This window comes from Fundulus heteroclitus, unplaced genomic scaffold, assembly GCF_011125445.2.
Source record: "Fundulus heteroclitus isolate FHET01 unplaced genomic scaffold, MU-UCD_Fhet_4.1 scaffold_1016, whole genome shotgun sequence".
NCBI lineage: Eukaryota > Metazoa > Chordata > Actinopteri > Cyprinodontiformes > Fundulidae > Fundulus > Fundulus heteroclitus.
The window spans coordinates 1-22,202 of record NW_023396484.1 but is presented as its reverse complement, the minus strand read 5'-3'; the positions used below and the strand labels follow the sequence as shown (position 1 = coordinate 22,202).

At 40.7% G+C, this 22,202-nt stretch overlaps 1 protein-coding gene across 1 annotated transcript; it reads right to left on the bottom strand.

The window, feature by feature from the left end:
- Positions 1–360: 360 nt before the first annotated feature.
- On the bottom strand, positions 361–19,823 carry LOC118558134 (exocyst complex component 2-like; the record flags this gene model as incomplete). The annotated part of the gene is made up of 8 exons (XM_036128601.1): positions 361–374; positions 465–546; positions 2,663–2,808; positions 5,829–5,909; positions 12,797–12,921; positions 14,612–14,725; positions 17,813–17,936; positions 19,647–19,823. Coding segments are annotated over 8 exons (863 nt in total), but the record flags the coding sequence as incomplete, so codon positions are not given.
- Between the last annotated feature and the right edge of the window lie 2,379 nt (positions 19,824–22,202).

The following is a 22,202-nucleotide window of genomic DNA, read 5'->3' as shown; positions in this document are numbered from 1 at the left end:
GGAAAGTGAGAAGCAAAACAAAAGAAAAAGGGACGTGGATGGAGGTGAAGTTTAGTAAACAGAGGTAAAACACAAAAAGAAACCAAATGAGAGCAAGAGCAAAATAAAAAGATTTATCGGGACTTTGTGTTGGATATTTTGTGGGTGAACGCAAAATGATGACTGTTCAAGCAAGAGGGCAAAGCCTTTGTGTAAAAAGAAATCAAGGGTTAGGGAGACAGAGAAGACAGATGATGCAGAGCAGCCAGAGCGGATTGGAGAACTGTAACGAGACCTGATGTATCTCTTTTGGTCGTGAAGAGTCGACGGCGTCTGCAGCAGTTTTCCAACAGGAGATTTCTCAGAGCTCGATTCCTCGTCTCACTCGGCGTAAACTGGAGCCAAAAGCCAAGCAGGTTTTTTTAACATTGTTGTCTTTGGATTCTTTACTAGTTGAGGTGAAAACCCCAAAACATAAAATTTACCTTTTTTGAAAACTGCAACTTCAGTATTCCCAAAGAGAGATTTGGCCTTCTCGTAGTCATTGATCACAACATCGTAATCTCCCTGGAAGAAAAAAAAAAGAAAAGTTAATAATGCAACAATATTTTGTCCCCCCAATTAACTCATCAATCATGACACCCACTGTGTATTAAAGCCTCTCTAGCTCCACCCTCTGGCTGAAAGTCACCCAAGCTGGACCTCAAAACAAATACTAAAGACTAACTGAGGACAGATGGAGCCAAAGCAAAGCTAAACTGTAAGAAAAAGAGTTGAAATATGCATCTTACTTAGCAGTGTTTTTTTTTTTTTTTTTTAAATAAATGTGGACTCAAGAAAAATAAGGAAATGTTCAAACACTTTCAGGCACAATTTTAAAACAAGAGTAGAGGATATAAATGCACAGAACAGATCAGGAGGCTTTTATTTCTCTACGACAGACACCACCGGAAACAATAAACACACAAATACCTAATGCAGAACAAATTAAAGACAAAAATACAAGTGCCCAAGACATTTAATGATTAGTCTGCTTGGTATAAAAAATAATTCCACTAAAAACCATTTCACCTTCCATTTACCCATTTGTTTTATGAAATGAAAGCTTAAAAGTTTCTGCAAAAATTACAAGCCCTGAATTTGACTAAAAAGATTATTTAGTCATACTTGACCAGAGCTACAACTACAGTTGACAGGATGCTAAAAACTTTCATTCGATACCAAAAAATACTCCATCCTACTTTTGATATCACAGCAACCTTTTTTGAAGGTGCAGGGATCTTTCCCGTAAAGAGCAAAACAAATTATTAATTACAATATATAAATACAATATTTTAACTTCCTTAATTAGGGCAAAACCAATAAGTAGTGGACATTTCCGCCCCTCTTTAAAAAAAATATATATATGTCAACTTTACTGCCTTGCGTCAATTCCCCATTTGGCAAAACAGCAGCAAAGATAATAGTATAACTGTGAAAATGGAGAATGGCATAAGAAAGTATTATGCACTGACAAATCTCCACGCCTTCTACTTTAGGATTCTACATCATTATTTCATCATAATTTACACCTAGAAGTGTGAGCAGATCACTTTATCACTTGTCCACTATCGCGTCAACTGGTTCATAGCACCGGATTAAATTTGACGATTACTTTTCAAAACGTTTATTCCAACTAATAAATTAAAATGTTGATCATAATAATTGTAATAATATGCTATTTTTGTTCAACTACTTGCCGTGCTTTGTAATAGCATAAAATAGCTCTAGCAGAATTGCGAAGTTTTCCCAAATATACAGGATTGTATCTTTCTCAGCATCTTTGTTGTGTAATTGTTCCTTTTTTTACACACTAGGACATTTTCACAATTTTTTTTGTCGGGTTAAATGTCAATTTTCTTCGGAGAACGTTATTTCAACCCTGTGCGTACTCGTATATCGCTGGGCAGACAAATACTCTTGAATCTTGAATGAAACCTCTGTAGTTCAGCCCTGGCTCAGATTCTTGGCAATAAGGCCATGACGGTGCACACAGGGCCTCACTTAATGGGTTTCCTCCCTCACACCCCACACCAGACGCCGATATTCTGCAACCTTCCTATTAAACCACAACGAGATTTGCTGCGGAAGTATTTTGCATGTTCAAAACCTCCCGGGAACTCTCGTGATCCACCAGGAGCCCAATGTCTGTTTGTTTTTTTTTAATACGTTCTTGAAGACTAAAGGGAAGAGCTAGCAAAGACCGTCCATGTTCTTCGTTAGTTTTAAGGGTTTTTGTGGCTTGCTCAGTAACTGCAGAACCTCAAAACCAGCAGCTGTCTCGATCTGAATCGAAGGTCTTGAAGAAACGAGATCCAGTCCCAACAAAAACACTTAGAACAAAATCTTAAGATGAAAAAAGCCAGTGTTGCAGGCTTTTTTTTTTCTCTAGAGTTCTACAAATAAATATCCTGGATAGTAACATATAATGAAGGAGTTTTGTTTTCATAAAGGCATTCCTTCTAACTACTTTACACTGTGTTGTAAAGAGGTCAAACCGGATTACGTTTTCCTCTATTCTTTAGGTTTGCTGAGGACTCGGACCATCAACATGCTGGCGTTAAAGCAAAGACCAGATGGCTTTGATTTTGCATTTGGCACTTTCTGTTTACATGCCGGGATTTCTCATGTTCGTGTAAAGTACCTTCTGAATGTTACGTTCTATGTTGAGCGGCAGGTTGAAGAGAAACTTGAACCGCTGCAGCACGTTGAGCGCGTTGCGTGTGGAGTCGGCCTTGTCTTTCCGTCCCAGGACCTCCTGGAAGAGAGTATCTGCGGTATCGCTCGCTCCTGTGAAGAAAAAAAAAAAAAAAAAAAAGACGGAGCGAGAGTGAAGGAGGTGGGAGAAAATGAGAAACTGGGATACTGTATAAATAAATGTTAAACACCACATTTCCCTCATAGTCCCGCTCTCTGGTTTTCCTCTTGCTCGGGATGTTATTTGACATAAAAAGAGGAATAGGAGCAGGAACTAAACTGCTCAGAAGAAAGTGACAACTATCTCTTAGCATACTTGGTGAGACTAAAGCAGAACTAAGGGGCTTCGTGGGTGGCCTCTGCTGGGCCGTCAGATAGAAAAAAAAACAAAGTTCTCCTAATCAAAACAACCCCCCCCACCCCCACCCCCAACATAATCCCTGAAGGAAAAAACAGTAAAAGGGTGAGCAAGGAGTAATATCGAACATTTTTCACTCAGCAGTCTCACTTATTAACAAGGCTGTTTTGTGATTGGCTGACTGATGCTGTGCTTTTGATGCATAGAGTTTGTGTGTGGGGAGGGGATGAACGGAGCTCTAGGCCTGTTCCGCCATGGGCCTTAACGTCCGGGTTCGTAGGGATGAAAGATACGTCCGGCTAAGAGGTTTATTTACTCTTCACTTGGGGAAAAGGACCAGCTTATTGACCTCCCATTAGAGTGGCCTCATTATCATGTATGACCTACAAGGGCGGGACGCGGGGTTTGATGAGGGATCCGCTTATTAAGGCGAGGAAGACCAGCAGGGCGCTGAGTGAACACGCAGATGTCCAGGTTCCAGCACAGGTTTCACTTAAAATTACATACTTTCCTTTTCCTTTTTTTTTCTGCCATTTTCAGTCCATTTTGTGCCCTTTGTCTGATCTATTCTATCACAGAGAGGAGAGCGGTGACCTAGGGGTTTAGAGCAGGGTGTTTGCGTCCTGGGGTGGCTCCAAGTTCCCCGGTTCTAATCCCGCAGACTGCCACTCTGGGTCTCTGAGCTAGACCCTTTGCCCCTGAATGCTCCCCAGACGCTCCCAAAGGGATGAGTTAAATGGAGAGGACAAATTTCATTGCAATGTATATTGCAATGACAAATAAACATGATTAGTAGGTACTCTATATATCTAATCTATTATGTTCAGCATAGGAAAGATATATATATATATATATATATATATATATATATATATATATATATATATATACACACATTCACACACACACACTGGTATATATACACTATATAAGTCATCATAAATTTCTGCTTTATTTCTTTTTTTTTCTCGATTCACTGTATATATGTGGACGCACTGTGTATACCTCATGCACCTTTTCCTCTTTTTGGCACCTTCTTTTGATCATTGAGCCGATGTGACACTGTGAGATCAATAAAGTCTATCTTATCTTATCTTATATCGTCAAAAGTATTCGCTCACCAGCCATGACTCATATGATCTTAAGGGACCTCTCATTTTCAATGCACAAGAGTTCAATATGATGTTGGTCCACACTTTGCAGCTAACAGCTTCAACTCTTCTGGGAAGCCTTTCCACAAGGTTCTGGAGACCTTATGGGAATTTAGGACCATTCTTCCAGAAGCGTATTTTTGAGGTCAGACACTGATGGTGGATGGCAAGACCTGGCTCAGTCTTTGCTCTAATTCATCCCAAAGGTGTTCTGTCGTGTAGAGGTGCAGACCAGTCAAGGTCATCCACACCAAGCTCTCTCAACCATGTCTCTCTGGACCTTGCTTTGTGCACTGGTGCATGGTTACATTGGAAGAGGAAGGGGACATCTCCAAACTGATCCCACAAAGCTGGGAGCACAGAGTTGTCCAAGATCTCTTGGTATGCTGAAGCATTCTGAGTTCCTTTCACTGAAACTAAGGGGCTGAGCCCAGATCCTGAAAAACAACCCCACACCAGAATCTTCCCCCCACTTGGCACAATACAGTCAGACATGTACCGTTCTCCTGGCAGCCATCAAATCCAGATTCATTCATCAAATAACCAGACTGAGAAGTGCGACTCATCACTCCAGAGAACATGCCTCTGCTGCTCTAGAGTCCAGTGGCTCTGACATGGAAACCCATTCCATGAAGCTCTCTATATGCTGTTCTTAAACTAATGTGAAGGCCACAAGGTTTGGAGGTCAGTAGTGATGGACTCCGCTGCCCCTGCTCCATCGGTTTATGTGGCCTACTGCTTTGTGGCTGAGTTGCTGTTGTTCCCAATCGTTTCCACTTCATTATAACACCGCTGACAGCTAAATGTGGAATATTAGGAGTGAGAAAATCTCACAGCTGGGCGTGTTCCACAGGTGGCATCCTATCACAGAACCACCTTGAAATCTACTGAGCCCCTGAGAGCGACCCACTCTTTTACAAATGTTTGTAGAAACAATCTGCATGCCTAGGTGCTCAGGTTTATACAGCCGTGGCCATGGAAGCGATAGGAAGACCTGATTTCCATTATTTAGATGGGTGAGCGAATACTTTTGGCAATATAGTGTATGTATGCAGGCAGTAATTCTGCACAATACTGAGAAAATAAGTTAATGTGATGATGTTGGTGAATGTCAAGATGATGCTCAGGTTGAGATAAATAAAACAACATATATCTAAACAGTGTAAATGTCTCTCTGCTTTGGGTTTATTGCAAATGTAGACGACCAGTGAATAATATATCCAGCTACTGGGGAAAAAAAATGGTTTCCATCTCTACAGCATAGGTTTATTAAAAACAGCTACTGTCTGGCTACAGTAGCTGTTTTGGCCAAAAACTACTTAGTTCTACTTTTCTAATGACTTCTCCAGAACATCCTGGAAACCTCCTAAAACGTTTGGTGCCGCACTGAACAGCAGCTCTTTGCGACAAGGAGATTGTGTACAGTAATTTTGTGACAGTGACAAATGCCCTACTCTTTCATATTCATTAAGAGGCAGACATGTTTTAGAGAAAGACTAAAACATAACTTAAAAATTCACAAGAAGACCAGAACTAAAAACCATCTACCTGATAACATTTTTATAAAATAATGGCCCGTTTTGTTATATTGGCTTAAAACTTACGGTTTAGGATGTTTTCCAGGCGCTGGGTCATCGATCCCTCCACCTTCTCTGTGCCATCCGATTCCAGCCTCTGGTGGATCGCTGGAAGACAAGTTATAGCTTCAACGGCAAAGCAACTAAAATTAAAAATGTCATAAAAACGTGAAGCACAGGAATCTGAAAAAGGAATCTGCTCTCTAGACTGCGGTGGGGCACATCACCAAAAATGTGGAAATTTTTAACTTCAGGAACTGAAGGTAAAACAACAAACAGTCTCTGCTTTACTGCTAGATGTGAGATAACCTCACTGGTTCTCCACTCACAGATGCTGCTATTGAACCCACCAGTGACTGTTCCCACACTAGGAGGACCTGACCTCGCCCCGGCCTGGATCAAGTCGCCCAACGACAGCCATTAACAGCGCAGTTTGGTGGTTTTGGGACATTTAAAGCCCTTTGACCAGGTGGGGGGTGGGAGAGGGGGGTAAATATGAATGTAAAATGTCTCATTTGTCTGAAAAAATAACACGTTCTTATGCCAAAAATGACTGCAGTGGAGAGGAGAGCAAGAGGGGGGCAGGAACCATCACTTAGCATGAAGAGCTTCATGCCAGAGAGGGAATTTGAAAAAACGGAACGAAGGGAGGAAAAAAAACCCAGAGGGGGAAAAAAAGAGGGAGAGAGAGTGGCGGGGCTACCCCAGTGAATAAATAAATGGTGTTCAGTAGTGGGCAGCTGGGTGCTGAGAGCTGAGGGTGGGTTTATTGACAGAGCTGAGAAGAGGTGGAAAGGCTTTAAAAGACAAACGCTTGCATACTTGTGCAGCAACACCAACGCGCACAAGGGCTATTGATCTAAATAAAAATGAAGATGACCATTAAAATTCACACTAGAGCTTTAAAAATGAACTTCACAAACAAGGAGACGAGGGGAGATTTCCGCGGACAAATGTAGCGCTAATCAGACACACAGAAGCATCAGGGCAGACTGAAGTATTACTGAGACACACTGTTTAAATACAACACTGCCTAATCAGTAGGGATCATTAAAAAACAGCCGCAAATGTGACTAAATGCAGGTTAAGACAGAAACAAGCAGACGAGCGTGTGTCTATGCAGGTCTGATAGGGCCAAAAACAAAGGATGACACACACGCTGCAGGTCTGCTTCGTGTCTCCAGACTGCCCTTTGCCCCACTGCCAGCTGCCTGTCCTCTCATAGCAAAAGGCCCGATGACGTTACAGCTAAGCTAAACATCAGGTCAGAATCCGGAGAACACTCCAAGGCGGGTCCTGAGGAAGAGACGCAGCTCTCGCTTCACTTCCTCGACCCGTTCAGGGAGGGGGAAAAAAAAAAAAAAAAGAATAAAAATAAAATACAGTGTCCCTGGTTTCTAAAGCTGGAGATGTTTTGACTCCTGCTGGGGCTGGGGACGCGGGGAACAGGCCCTGGGAATCTTTCATTTTTGGACCACGGTAGCTGTTCCGTTTCCTGCATCACTGGGAGACTTCCTTTTCACACAACAATGAAAAACCTCAAATTTCAACATTTTAGCAGAAATAACCCTCCCCTCCCTCGCGGCCTGTCACTCATTCGATCCGCCTTGGAAGAATTGGCTCTGCTCGTCACTCAGGCTCCACGACCAAACAGTCGGCAGGGATGAAACCCTGCTGCTTGAAAGGTTGAGACTACACCGAGACAGAACCCTGATATCGGTCTGTCTGTGAAGCTATTAACAGCTAGCGCTAGCTTACAGGTCTGTTGTCCAGGCGGTTTACAATTACAATTGCTAATTTAAGCCATTAAACCTCCCAGGTATGTTTCAAATTATTCAGCCGATTGTGGATGCAGCTGTGTAACTGAATAAATTGCCTTACCAGATAAAATGTCAGTTTTTAGTCTTGACTGTGTGAAATAAATTTCTAAATAAATGCGACTTATAGTCCGGTGTGACTTATATATATTTTTTTCCTCTTTATGATGCATTTGAGTGACTCAGAGTCAGATTTTTTTTTTCAAAGAAAATTATACAGCAGATTTTTTGATGCAATCTGGTGGGTTGCCTTAGATAGAAAACCTTTTAACCAATCTGTCTGTATGATTCCATTGAACTGACTCTGTAAAAGTGCCTTGAGGTGACATGTGTTGTGAGTTGGCGCTATATAAATAAACTGAATTTAACTGAAACCTAATTGACAGAGGTAGTTGTTTTAAATCAACCACCAAATAGAGAAATTACAAGGTTAGAAAACTGTTCTTAGTTTTAACTGGGACATGTCATGCAAAATACACTTTTTTTAGCCCTTAAACACATATTGTTGTTCAGATGGAGTCTCTTAAGACAACTTCCAAATTGTCGAGGCATGCAATTTTTGGCTGCGTAACATTTAACAAGATTAAGACGTTATTCCCACAGTGTACCCAGTGTATCCAGTTCAGGATTGGTTACACTTTAGCTTTTAAACTAGAGATGATGAAATGCCATCCTAATTCCGTAAAATAACATCACATAACTTTTTAGTTCGGCTTACAGAATGGAAGCTTAAAATTGTTCCCAGAAAAACAGTAGTGGTTCCTAATAGCACAAACAAATGATTCTTATCTTGTCACTATTTCTTATTTCAACTCAAAATTTGAGACAGGCAGTCATCGTAGTGTTTATCGTCATTGTGAAGCTTTTTTAGCACAATACAAATTGTGATTTTACAATATTTTACATACCTTTAATTTTTTTTACCACAATTAGTTCCATGACAGAATTAAAAAATATCAATAGATTAAAAAATGAGATTAAATTCAGTTTTTGTGTACTGTTTATTGTTGCAGCCGGTAAAAATGTTAGCTTTCCATGTTTAATATGTACAACAAATGATTATTCTGGCAGAAAATACTAAGTTTAATGATACCTAATGATGTGCTTCCATGCCATTTGGAGAGACATTATGTCAAAAAGCTAAATTACAAAACTACATCCATAGAGCAAGCAGTTTTGTCATACTGATCCACAACAGCATGTAATTTTGCAGTATTTTTGTATGTTTTGATTTCTAATGAAAAAGTCAGAGATTATTATAAAAGACTTGATTTGACTTTAATTTTTAGACATGGTTGTAGTAGACTAGCTGGAAAACTAAGAGCCATTAGGTGATGAAAAGAAAACGGTTCAAAAGAAGTAAACCTCAGAGTACTTCTGTTTGCTCTGAAGCTTTTCCATCCATTTCATTTCTTTACCCAGGGTTGGCCTCTCTTCCTTCTTTCCACCTTGCATGCTGCATTAAAAACAAGCCCAGACTTCAACTAAAGTCATCAATAAAACGCTCACATGCAAGCGTGCAAGCTAAAAGTAAACAATGAGAAGGCGAGAATGTCACGACGGTGACTGAGAGCGTCTGCAGGCACCGCAGCAACTTCCAACGCAGCACATTTCGAGGTGCAAGAATTTCTGCAAAATCCCAACAGCTGCCTCTCAGGTGAGCTTCGTCTGGACTGACTCAGAACACCGAAGACCTGCCAAACTCCTCAGAGACACAAAGAAGGGATTCACAGTCTCTCTGACAGCTGTGCTGAGCAGCCCCTGCAATGAACTACTGCAGGGCTGAGTCCAACTGGCTAGCTCACAGGCTGCGTGCCGGCTGGTTTGGCCAACCACACACACACTGTACAGAATATATCCTCAACACAGCCACCCGTTCTGTGCTGCTGCTTCATTTTTCAAGACAGAGAGCCCAATCCTGGCCTGAAAACGATGCTGCAGGGCAGTAATGAGTCACAGCGAGAAGACGGGGGGTCTAGAAGTTCAAAAATTAACTTTCAAGTCCCGCTGCTGGTCCAAATATGAGACAATGTTTATCTTTATGAAGAGAAAAGAAAAAAAAAACTGCTTTAAACATGAAAGTAAGACAGCATTCGAGGAAAGGGATTTTTACAACTGCAGCGCTCGCTCCTGTTCCACCCTCAAGATAATGCTTCTGTTAGGTTTGGATACCGCGAATAAATAAAGTCCGGATGCAGAAAAATCTCACAAACAGAATAATATGCAAAACGTATATGACTTGAGGGAAAAAGCTTCCAGAGAGAAAGGTGAAAAAAAAAAGGAAAAACCGACATGCAGGAAACACTTGTTTATACAACAAGACACAGAAAAATTACGTTTTGAGACATGGTTCTTGCATCTAGCCTCACGAGTACAAAATATTTTTTTTATAAAAAAAAAAGAAGCTTTTTCTAAACTCCACCAAACTGGGAGAAGCCAAAGAAAATTCCCCTTGCGTTTTCAGAATAATTTACACATTTATCCATAGGTATAATCTAAGTTTATTGGACATCGAGAAAGAAATCAGCACTTCTCAACCAATTTCATTCCAAATCAACTTTTAGAAGACAATCATGGATTCTTATAGGTTAATAATTATGACAAATAAGTAAACTTTGGGGAACTCCAAAATTCATCCATCAGTCACACTGCACTTGAAAAAGAATGATTAGCTACGTTTACATGGACATAAAAATGCGTCATATAAACACGCAAAATGGTATATATGATTATCAGATTAAGCTCAATCGGAATGAAATTGTAATGAGAGAGTGGGTTTATACCGATTGATAATCCGATCATCATGCTTATAAATGCTTGTCAGGCTCAAGTTATTCCAAATGTGGCAAACTGACCCGAGTGAGCATGTGCGCCCGGCGTATACGTGACGTATTTCCGCGTTGGCGAGTGCCAAAAATATGTCGGGAAGCAAAACTTCGGGGCTACCGATACAACCTTTCTGTTCAAAAAAATAAAAGAGCTCAAAATCGTTGCTAACTCAGTAATGTTTCAAACGTAATCAGAAACTGGTGCAAGTCCTGCCTGGGTGTTCGGAAGACAAACAAACTCGTATAATTCTGCTTTGTTTACTATTTTTTTGTTGTTTAGCAAAGACGGAAGTACTTCTTCTTCAGTGTTTTTTAGGGTAATTTGATAACTTCGCATGTCAGAGTGGTTCTATTATGAATAAAGCCAGGTGCATATAAACACACATCATGATTAATTGATTGTGTGCCTCTATAAACAGTACAACCCAATTATTTAATCCGAACACATTTTAATCTGATCGTGAAATTTTGTGCATATAAACATAGTGACTGTTATTTTTGCTGCATTGTTTAATTTCTATATAGACATTTTAAAATATTACATTTATAAACCCTTATAGGAGTGGGAAAAACAAAGTACACCCTGGGAGCTTAGATGGTCTGATGTGTGTTAAAGCAATGGCGGACACAAAGAAAGATATCAGCATTGACCTTAGAGAAAATGTTGTTACTGCCTAAGAATTGATTAACTGAGTGAGATTTTGATTTTTCACAAACATTTAAAAGAGCTGGCAGTCTTCCCAAAAGTGATTGTTCAGCCAAGTTCACCCAGAGAAGGGCTGTGCAACGCTCTGAGAAAATGTAAAACACCCATAAGCTCCACCCCAGGTATTATCAGTTAACAAGTTACGTTTGAAGGTTTATGAAAGAAAATTTAGAAAAAGACTGAACAAAAACATCTTGTTTGGAGGAGGTGAAGTAAACCACCTCTACGGAAAACTGTCCTTTAGAAAAAAATGAGCCCAGTATATCGATCGTCGACCATACTTTACTTCACCATGTCTGGAGAAAACCAAAAACCCGCATATCATCGACAAATGCTGATATACTGATGATTTGGGCTTATTTTACCACCACAGGCCTTGAGCTCCTGGTAGTCTCTTTGAGCCACCTATAAAGTCCTCTGTGAACCAAAGTATTACTAAGTCAAATGTGGACATCAGCTGAGGCTCAGCCCAAACTGGTCCATGGAAGCATTGAAGCAAAGATGTAAAGAAGAGGCGGGCAGAATTACCCCACAATGATAAAAGTCACCCAGAAAATGACTACTGAGAGCTACTGGTGCTGAAGGTGATTCTACAAGCTGTTGGATGTACACTCGCACACAGCATTTCCATTTGGACTTTACGTTAAATGACTTACAAATGACAGTGTGCAATCTGCCGTGTGCTTTTCTACACTTCAGAGGAAACTTAAATCATTTAAGAACCCGGCGCACATCTGATCCATGTCATCATGCCCTTAAACACAAAACCCTGGACCTGACAGAGGGTATACTTTCCATCAGCCATGGGTGTAAGTCCATTTGGGGCACAGGTCAGTTTAGTCCATACATGGAGCACCACTTCCTGGAACCCCTCCAGACTGTACACTTCCCATTGGGGCAACGGGCACACAGTAGGCACGCTCAGTCTGAACGTGAGAATGACTCTGCATTGTTCCCATTGGTCATATTGGCTCCGTTATCGGCTCTATCAGTCCTAATACTCTGGCTCGCATTGTGTTGGGCTGCTCCGTTTATTTAGATTCAGCCACTAACAATGAAAACATTGCCTCTCCTCCAACCGGAGCACAAACATACGGAAAGCAATAATAATAAAGATGGAGGCAGAAAAAGTGTACATATAAATAGTAAGGGGAAGTAACTGAGTGGCTGCGGCGGGAGCAGCGCGTAAACAGACAAAAGCATGAATGACGAAATGAACAATTGATTCGAGGTACCTGGCAGAGCGACAGCGGTCTGACTCTGCCACCTTGAAATCTTTTTTGGCATCTGAAGGTCAGCGAGTGTGAACGTGTGCGTGCTTTTACTAACCACTTCTCAGAGTGGAGCGAGGATGTATGTGACAGGTGAGAGCTGATCTCATTTTGATGGAGGTGATTTAACCGTGTTGTGGTTGGCCGCTATAACTGGAGCGCAGAGAAGAGGGTTTTCACACACCGTCCAAATGAGCCTCTTTAATCAGCCGCCGCTAGACCACATGTGTGGGGGTGGAGGTTATTGGAACTGCCCAAACTTGCACATTTCACCCCCCCCCCCCCCCCCCCCCCCCCCCCAAAATCAGGACCTGACTTGGAGTGGGAGAGCATAAGTGTGTGTGCACGTTTGAAATAACCTTTTTTGTTTTACCTGCCAGAGCATCCTGGGCCTCAAAGAATGTGCTGAGGCCTCCTTTCACATAGGCCATGCTCCCCTCGTTTTTCTTAGATGCTTGCTTCTTCAGATTACTGGCCGCGACCCTCAGCTGCTCAAAACTGAAACACACAATCAGCAAAAAGACTTTGATTCAACCGATAATAATGAATTTCTCGATAAATATTATCAGAGAAGCCACCCGTCTGAAAACAAATACTTGAATTTGCTTCTGATTCCGCGCGCGTTTTGCGTTTCTTTCACACGATGTCTGGACGCGGAGGTTGAGCGACGGTGAGTACGTGTGTCTGTGTGTCAGTGTCCTGAGTGAGGTTTCCTCTGCAGGAAGAAACAGTCACCCAGTGAGGTCCAAACAGAGGCCCCTGATCATGCTGGATCCTCGGGGTCTGGGTTACTGAAAGGCTAAGCCGGAGGGAGAGGAAGCCAGGAGTGTCCAAAATAACTCTCCTCTGCCCCGACGGTCTTCAGGGTCAACAGGCTACCTTGTCTACACACGGCTCTGATCTCTGAAGAACCAGCTGACAATGTGGGGATAAACTCAAAGGAAATTGGCAAAAAACAAAGTAACCATGCTTTTGTTTCCTTCAACTGGAATTCCTTACATATTTTCTTTGCCATTCCGTAAGTGTGTATGTAGGGATTATATTTCCAGCACTGATTCTTCATCTTTAAATAATCCTTTATTATTTTTTGTACTGCTAAATATTGGAAACTTGCAAATAGATGTGTTTATTATCTATCATAATGAAAGAAAAAATATAGAGGAGATTTACAGCCCTGCGGTAAATTAACATGACAGAAGTTGTCACAAGATTTTTGGTCTCCCTCTCTTCTCAGCTAGGGGTCAGTTTGGCCAATTCATACATCCATGTTCTGCAAATTCATCACCTGTAACGTCTATTACATACCTGTAAACAAACCTTTTTCTAACCATGCACAAAATCCAATCATATCATCAATTGTCAAGATACACAATCATTGAAATGCTTTATTTCCACGCGTCATCTGATAAAGCTGTACATCATGCTCTGAAGAGTTTATGTAACATAAAATTTGCATTAATTGTGATTCTCATTCCCATTTGGACCATAGTTGACTATTAGGAAATATGAGAGATTAATAAAAAACAAATCTAAAAATAACTTTGATTGAAAAAGTAGCAACTGGAGTCAGATTTCCTTACAGCAAACTATGAGTGGATTATTCTATACTACCATAAAAGCAAAGTTTGCACAAAATGATTCCTAAGAAAAAGCCAAACATGTCAACCATGAAACAGCTACAACTATAACTATATGACGCAGAGGAGGGAGGTGCATCTTGCTGCCCTCTTATGCTTAATCCCCACAATAGCTCCATAATGATCTTTATTTTAAACCTTTGTAGAATCAACAGTTTGGTCTATTCTTAGTGTAATTATCAGAAAAAGTCTCTTAAAAAAATATAACAGAGTGCAACAGTTCAGTGATTTATTCTTTTTGCACCTAACCTCCGAAGCAAAAAATCAACACTTGATTTTGAGTATTTGTTACACTTCCTCCTCTGTGTTTTTCTTACTTACAGCATTTGTCCTCTAGATCTTAAAAAAAAGGTAGTCCCAAGGTGTGACTACTACTGTGCGCTGTGTGATGAAAAATGTATAAAAGTGGCAACAGTTGTAACCAGTGTTTGCACTATTCCAGAGGAAAACACACCAAATTAACTTTATACTGCAAGTGGGAGCGCAGTCAACCGAGTTAGTCTTTCTGCTTTTTGAGACGTTTGCTTAAAGAGACACAACGATGGACCTACCTGGAGCCTGCGTGGTTCTCTATGAGGTACCAGGAGGCAGAGAAGTTCTCACTGGTGAAGTCGCCACTCATTCCTGGGAATATCTGCTCCAGGTCTTTCAGTGGGACTTTACTCCTGCGAGAGAAAACACATTAGGGCATATGAGTGCAGGAGAAAACAATATGAAACGGTGAGAATTGAAGAGAACTGAACTGTTCTATTCATTGCAGGGCTGTGGGATCTTCTTTTTTTTTTTTTTTTAAATGTGACTTTATTTTCCAGCAGGGGGCAGCGTGTAGCCAGCAAGCAAAGAGGCTGGGAGAGCCTGGCGTGGGAAGTGCAGTGTGTGACGCCTGGGTGCCTCTGGAGGACCCAGTACTCATTAGGGAAGCTTGATCTCTACTAATGACCTGTGGGCTACACAAACCAACATCCCCAGCATCACCACCCACCCTGCAGTTACACAGACGCACATATAAAGAAGGAAACGTCTCACATTTGGGCTCAGTGTTTAATTATGTGAAGGAGAAAACCATCTAGAACCACGGTGATGTTCGTGCACAAATGCGTACAAAGCCAGAGGTCTTCTCCCGTAGATGGTCATCACCCACTTCAAAAGATACTTTTCCCAGCTTATTTTCAGATCATGCAGACTTTTAAGTAAACACATTTACTCGGAATTAGATTCATATTTTTATAAAACTGTCAGACTCCTTACCAACACGAAGCACAAAATACATTTCTTCAAGAAAAAAAAAAGAAACATATCCATGAAATTTTAAATGAGCAAATATATTTGGTCATTTAATATATCTTTTTTTCCCCCTGAATGGTGGCGCTGACTCCAAGAAAATATTTGTTTTATTGTAAACGTTTATGGCAGAAATGGCTGACATTTGTTTTCTGTATCATTAAGCAGAATTCAGACTTAAGAGGTCCCTTAAAGAATAAAAGCTAAGCAGAAAAGATGAGGTTCCAGATCAGTCAATGGAAGCTCTTATGGCATTTTTTTTTTTTTTTTTTTTTTTTTTTTTTTTTTTTTTTTTTTTTTTAACAATCGAGCAGCTTGACTGGATCTACACGCTGACACTCATGGCTCAGTTTTTTTCATTTATATTCAGACCGGCATCAAAAACAGCTTTTCTATAAATCGGCAGAGGTGCTTCCATCTTTGGATGCGAACAAGATTTGTACATAGCTGAAGTGAGAGTGGTATTCTGGAAAAATTGGATTGAGATAGTGAAAATTTTAGCGACGCATTTATCAGATTTCTGGTTTTCTCTTAAGTCTGACCTGATGATTTTGATTCTCACTGTAAAAACGATAACCATACAGAAACACATTTGTGTAAACTTTGTTTTGACTCAACAGTTAAATATAACAAACACAGACCATTAAAGTAAACCTTGGCGGAGAGTTTTTTTTTTTAGACTGAGGCAGCTTTGAATCAAACAGAAAATGAACACTAGTGGAATATTTTTATTTTATGCATTAAAACATGTCCCTGACTTCTATCAGATTCTTACTAAACTTGGAATGACACAACAAGGACCATTTTATTATTTTTTGCATTAACAAAATGAAAAATGTGGGAGTTTTCTGTTTTTATATCCTTATCTAATTTTTAAGTCAATCTGATGCATTTACATAGTGAGATGATAAAAGGAAAAATGTATAAAATGTTTGTATATTGGCCCCTCGCCTGGGAAACAGCTTTCCTGGGAACTTGAAAGCATTACAGAAGGTTGACATTTTTAAAAGAAATCTTAAAACTTATGTTTTTGATTTGGCATTTAGCTGTTAAGGGGTTACAATGCATACAAATGTGTCCCTAATCTTATCTAACTTTAAATCAGTAGGTAAATGCCACTTTTAGTTTAGCTTTATATTCATTTAAAATATTTGCATTTACTAAACTTTATTTCAGCCAATAATAAGTTTTACATCGGTGTTTAAAGGCAAAAGTACATTTTAGTTGACTTGGTTTTATGAATTTATTTATGTTTGAGATATTTCTTTTGCCATTCTTAACTGGAGTATAGACTTGGACTTTATTGTCAATCTAATGCACACTAAAAATGTACATGTCAGCAGAATTTAATTGCAAGGCTCCGAGTAAAAGCAGAACACAGAAGAGAAACATTGTAAATACAAGTATGTGCAACATAAAAATTATTTAAACTATATATATATATATATATATATATATATATATATATATATATATATACACACATATATATATGTGAATAGATATACCAATGCAATAGCTAAATGTAAAAAGCTCTGTCTTAATCATTCATCTAATTAGAATAACAAATGAAACATTCATTATGCCTAAAACGCAATTGTGGGGCAGGATTTGATCAAATCTTAATAAAATATGTTTGAATATTTTATTAAGATTCTAAATAATTAATGAATTCTTAATTCTTTATTAAGACACTAAATATGCGGACAGGTTCAGGTTTCATGCTTTAAGCATTTCTGTGCAGGATTTGTGAGCAACACCTCACGAGTGGAAGTCATAACTGACCTGTATTTGTTTTTAAGCTGTTAAATTCTTACGGCAGCAAAACCCTTACAGCTGAAAGCCCAAAAAGTGAGATCACTGCCGAAAAATGTACACAACCCCACCGACTCTTTTCAAACGCCTTCATGTTACCTATCAACTCCTGCAGAGATAGCTTTAATCTGACTATGAAAGGGAAACGCCAAGACGCGCTGCGGTGGATGTTTAATGTATCTCTGGGAGCCAGTCAATGCAGCAGCCTGTTTATGGGGGTCTTGTCTCTGGCCACGAGCGGTCACTTGCCCCCAGCCCCTCTAAGCCAAACAAACCCTGAGCCAGAAATGTCAGAACTTGACAAGACAAACTATACAGTACAAGCTCTGCCCTCCCTGCCCGACGCGTGGGAGCCATCAGTGCGCTGCCTGCTCTGCACGGCGGTGTATGTAACGTGTGAGGTTTGCTCCCATGGTCCTTTCCAAATTTCTCTTTATCTTTCTTCTCTCTACTTTATACACAATTATGTTGTTTCCACTCCCCGTGTGGAGCAGTTCAGCCACTTCCATGCTGGCATAATGTTCCAAATGCTGGCATATGGGGAGAGTTTGGGCCTGCTTTAGAGATGTAAACCATGACTCAGTGACTGGAGAGCACTGGTGTTTATGGCGGTGAGGTTGCATGTGTGTGTGTCTTTGGATGTTTTCGATCCGTACTTGTCCATCTCGACGCCCAGCGGATTGTTGGGACGCAGGGAGAAGGGCGAGATTCCTTTGTTGCGGTTCGTCCTCATGTCGTAGTTCACCTCATCCACCCACACGGCAGACTGCTCCAGGATACCTGCAGGACAGGCGGGACGCGGTCACAACACATCCCAGATGTGCTCGCACATAAACGTACTTTCTCTGAAGCATTTTACATGCATGCAAACAGTAAATATGGTCTGTGTAAGTTCATATTTTCATTATGTTTTTTTCCCCATTTTGTAATATTTAAAAAATAAAACATTTTGATTCACTTTCTGCAACAGAAACGGCATCAGGTGCAGATTATTAATGTTAAGGGTCGGAAAAGACACTGAATGCGATGAAAAGCATTGTATTAACACATTTGTTGCTTTAAAAAAACATTAATAAAAGAAAAACTTTAGAAATATAACAAACCAATGACCAGCAAAGCTGTCTGAAATGATAAAAAAAAAACAAATTTATCAAAGTTGCTCAAATCTGTTGGCTTTACTACAATTTGTGATTCAACAGAAAACTGTAATCAGGTAGCAGAATATTTCAGTTAAAATAAATACTGTTGTGTGCCCTACTTTAACGTGTTTTTATTAGGTTTTGGTTAGAGAAAAAATAAGTTTCACTAGTGCACACTGCCTTACAAGAGTTTTTATTCGTCTTGATCCACTGCACATTTTGTCACCAACCTCAGGGTATTTTACTGGGATATTATGGGATTGACCAACACAAAGCTGTACATCATGGGCAACTGGAGGATAATGTTATATGGGCTTCAACCTTTTCAGGAACAGACATCTGAAAAATGTGTGGATTTTACCCCGACACCCCTAACCTAAACCCAGAGCAATCAACTGCCTTTAGAAGTCTAATCATTATTTAACATGTATGTAGTTTAACTGTAAATAAAGTTTTTCTGTGAAGGTCTCAGAGGTTTATAAGAGAATATTAGTGAACAAAGGGATACGGCAGACAGGTCTGGGATGGAGCTGTGGAGAAATGAAAGCAGGGTTAGGTTGGAAAACATCGTGCCAACGTTCGAACATCCCAAAGAGCATGGGTCAACCGATCATCTAAATTATGTATAGCATATCTACAAAGACAGCAAGACATGGCTTCCCCTACTAAATTGATAGGCTGGACAGTATTATGAGAAGTAGCCAAAAGGCTCACAGTAACTCTGAAGAAGCGGAAGATGTCTGCAGCTCAGGTGGGAGAATCTGCCACACTGCTAGTCATGCAATCCACCAATCTAGGCTCAAACTGTCGTTGAATGAAAGCCAAAAAGAGACTAAAGGTACTTTGCTACAAATCAGGTCAGAAAAGAAGGGACTCTAGTGTCAGATAAGACCAAAACCGAACATTTTGGCCAGCATTCAAAATGCTAGGTGCTATGGAATCCGAACAATGCACACCATCCCCACATTGAACCTCGGGTGGTTGGGAGGTCGTGCCAGCAGGGACAGGCTGATGGAGCTACATACGGTACAGACCATGAAGAAAACAATGTGAGAGGCCATGGCAGAGGTTCATCTTCCAGCCTAAATTTACAGCTTTAGCTGCAAAGGAGTGGTTATGATTAAAGAATATTCATGTGTTTAGAATGAACCAAACCGGCAAAATTATTGGGAATTTGTATCTACATTACACAATTTGCAAAGCTTGTCTGTTTGATAAGGTCTCTTTTCTTCTTCATCAAAAATGATTCTTACTGGGACAGTTGCTTGTAAAAAAAAAAAAAAAAATAAGAATTTGCAGCCCTCATGGCAGCTTCAGTCATCATTGACCTTTTTCGCCTTAGGAGTCTTACCGATCCTCTCCGGCCTGAGCAGCTTGAATGAGACGGTCGAGGTGCCGAGGCCTCCGGACTTGGTGGTGACATTGATTTCTCCCTTGTCGTCTTTGGCAGGACCCACGCGGCACACTATTTTGCTGGCCGACATCCACTCCGCTGTCAGCATGCAGTTATGGCCGCAGATGGACAGACCTGAGACGGCGAGCGGGGCAGGAGAGGGAGAGGAAAAAGTGAAACGGGTGAAAAACACACACACACACACACACACACACAGAGGACAAATAAACATTTGTGGTGCAAGCACCAACACACACAGGAACTGGAATATGCAGCAGCGTAGAGGAGCTTGCTCAAGACAGCGCTGACGTCCATCAGCGAGTTTAGTCAAACTGTCACCAGGGGTCGAAGCGCAGGCCGGGGTCGCAGCTGGCGTGGGTGGCCTTGATCTTCCTCCGTCTCACTCAACCGCTTAAACCTCGTGTGAGTGACTCCTCGGTGCTAAGTGGCTCATTACTGGCACAACGTGCACTCTGCCCCTACATCTGTCAGCCTCTTTTTAGAACCTCGCGAAGCCTTCGTGAGGCAGGGATATAACTTGGACTTTTGCAGCGGCGCAGATCTGGAGCGCTTCGCGTGTGTGTGTCATCAAACGTTGCAAAAGCCTGCGATCAACAAATAGCCCATAAAACCGTAAATAATTTGCCCATTAGAGCCCCATTTCCTGCCTCTGTTCTCCACAGGCCACTTTGTTTGAATACATAAGCACTCACACACATTTGTGCATATCTAATTGTCTAAATCAAGGCCCCGGGGACGCGGACGGTCAGGAATAGACTTGTATCGCTGGCCGCGAGCTGCGAGCGGTGATGGAGAGCGGTCTGTGAGTCCTCTGAACTGCCATCCACATTTACACAGTTGGACGGCGGAGGAGGAATTGGCAAACGTGAAGGAAAACTTCAGCAGACAAACAGTGTGACGTTAAAATCATATAATGAGACCAAGATGTTTCAAGTCTTTTCTTTTGGCTCATTTTTGTTTTTTCTAAGTCAAATGACAACTCTGTTTTTGTACATCAATAAATATGAACACCGTAGCATTTGTGAAACTGTGCATTTTGGTCGTGAGAAGAGATTCCTTTCTTCCATGTGCTTTAAGCATGAAGTGTATAACTGCATGTAGTGTCTGTGAGCAGGAGGGTCAGTATCATCTGAGCTGGGTTTCTTTTTGTTTGTTTTACTTGAGTGAAAAGTTTAAAGAAAGACAAATTTTAAGATTTTTTGAACAAGACAATTTTAGTTTGATTTTATTGTGGATTTTCCTTAATCCACACAGAGGTAGAATTATGCATGCAGGCACATTGATAATACACACTATTAATATTTGCATAAGTGAGTCCATACAGTTGTATGCTTCTGATGTAATATATTTGACCACAGTTTGGTTTTCTGGGCCAAAACCCAGCCTTCCAAAGCATAGTCCACAGGTTTTCAATAAGATCGAGTTCAGGGCTTTGGGAACATCATTCCAGTAGCCTCCATTTTTCCTTCCAACCCCAGTTTTCATGAATGTTTGTTTCCACGTGTCAACATTCTAGCTGTTGATCTAAAGAGAGGTAAAAGAAATTTGAGGTAACCTTCCATCTCTTTTGCACAATCTAGCAGTACCTTAGAGACACAGAGGCTACCTCCGCCAACCGCGATCTTCACCCTGATTCTGCCAAACAGCCTAATCTACGGCACGTTATCAGAAGGTATTTGGCGTGTCCACGTAGGCAGCTGATAAATCTCCGTCGAGCTCTAATGTGTCGTTGACATCCGTAGTGGTGTGAAACTGGCTTCACTGCAGACAGCGACGCCGCTGTTCCAGCCATTTTCAGTTCACGGGAACCTAAAAGGCCCGGTGGGTCCTGTGGTGTTCCGGAAAATCCTGACAAACAACCTTTCATCCGACGGCGACAGTTCAGATCTTCCACTGCGAAAAGTGGTGACATGTTCGACTAACTTGTGCTCATTTGAAAATGATTTTCTTTTCATCTGCAGTTGTTAAAAATGGTTCCAGAAGGCTTTCCTAAACTTTGCAAGTCTTCAAAGTCTTCTCTCCTCAGATCTTCGCGGAGCTTTCGGACTTTCCCGTTGATGTAAATATGGTAAAGCCAATGAGCGCTGTAAACGACATCCTCAAGGTAAAACACATTCTAGAAACACGGATTTGAAAATCTGGTGGACGCATGTACACGTTTCAGCCTGTGTGGTAATTACGTGTTTCGTGGGCGATTTTAAAGTCTTGTCAGGTTAGCTTGTTTTAAAAAAGTTTTAATGGTTAATTTAGTAATGCATAAGAGGAAGAAATGTTGCTCTTTTTTATAATTTTAAAACCACATTCACAATTATCCATCAGCTTGGTGGTTGTTAGGTTTAGTGGCATCTATTTCTGCTTTAGGTGCTTTTAAACAATCAGGAATCACAAATTATTAGAGACTTTTTCTCTCTATACTCCAAATAGATCATTAAGCTCTGAAATAATACTCGTTCCTACTTGATCTCGACTGATCTATAAGAGAACGCTGCCTTT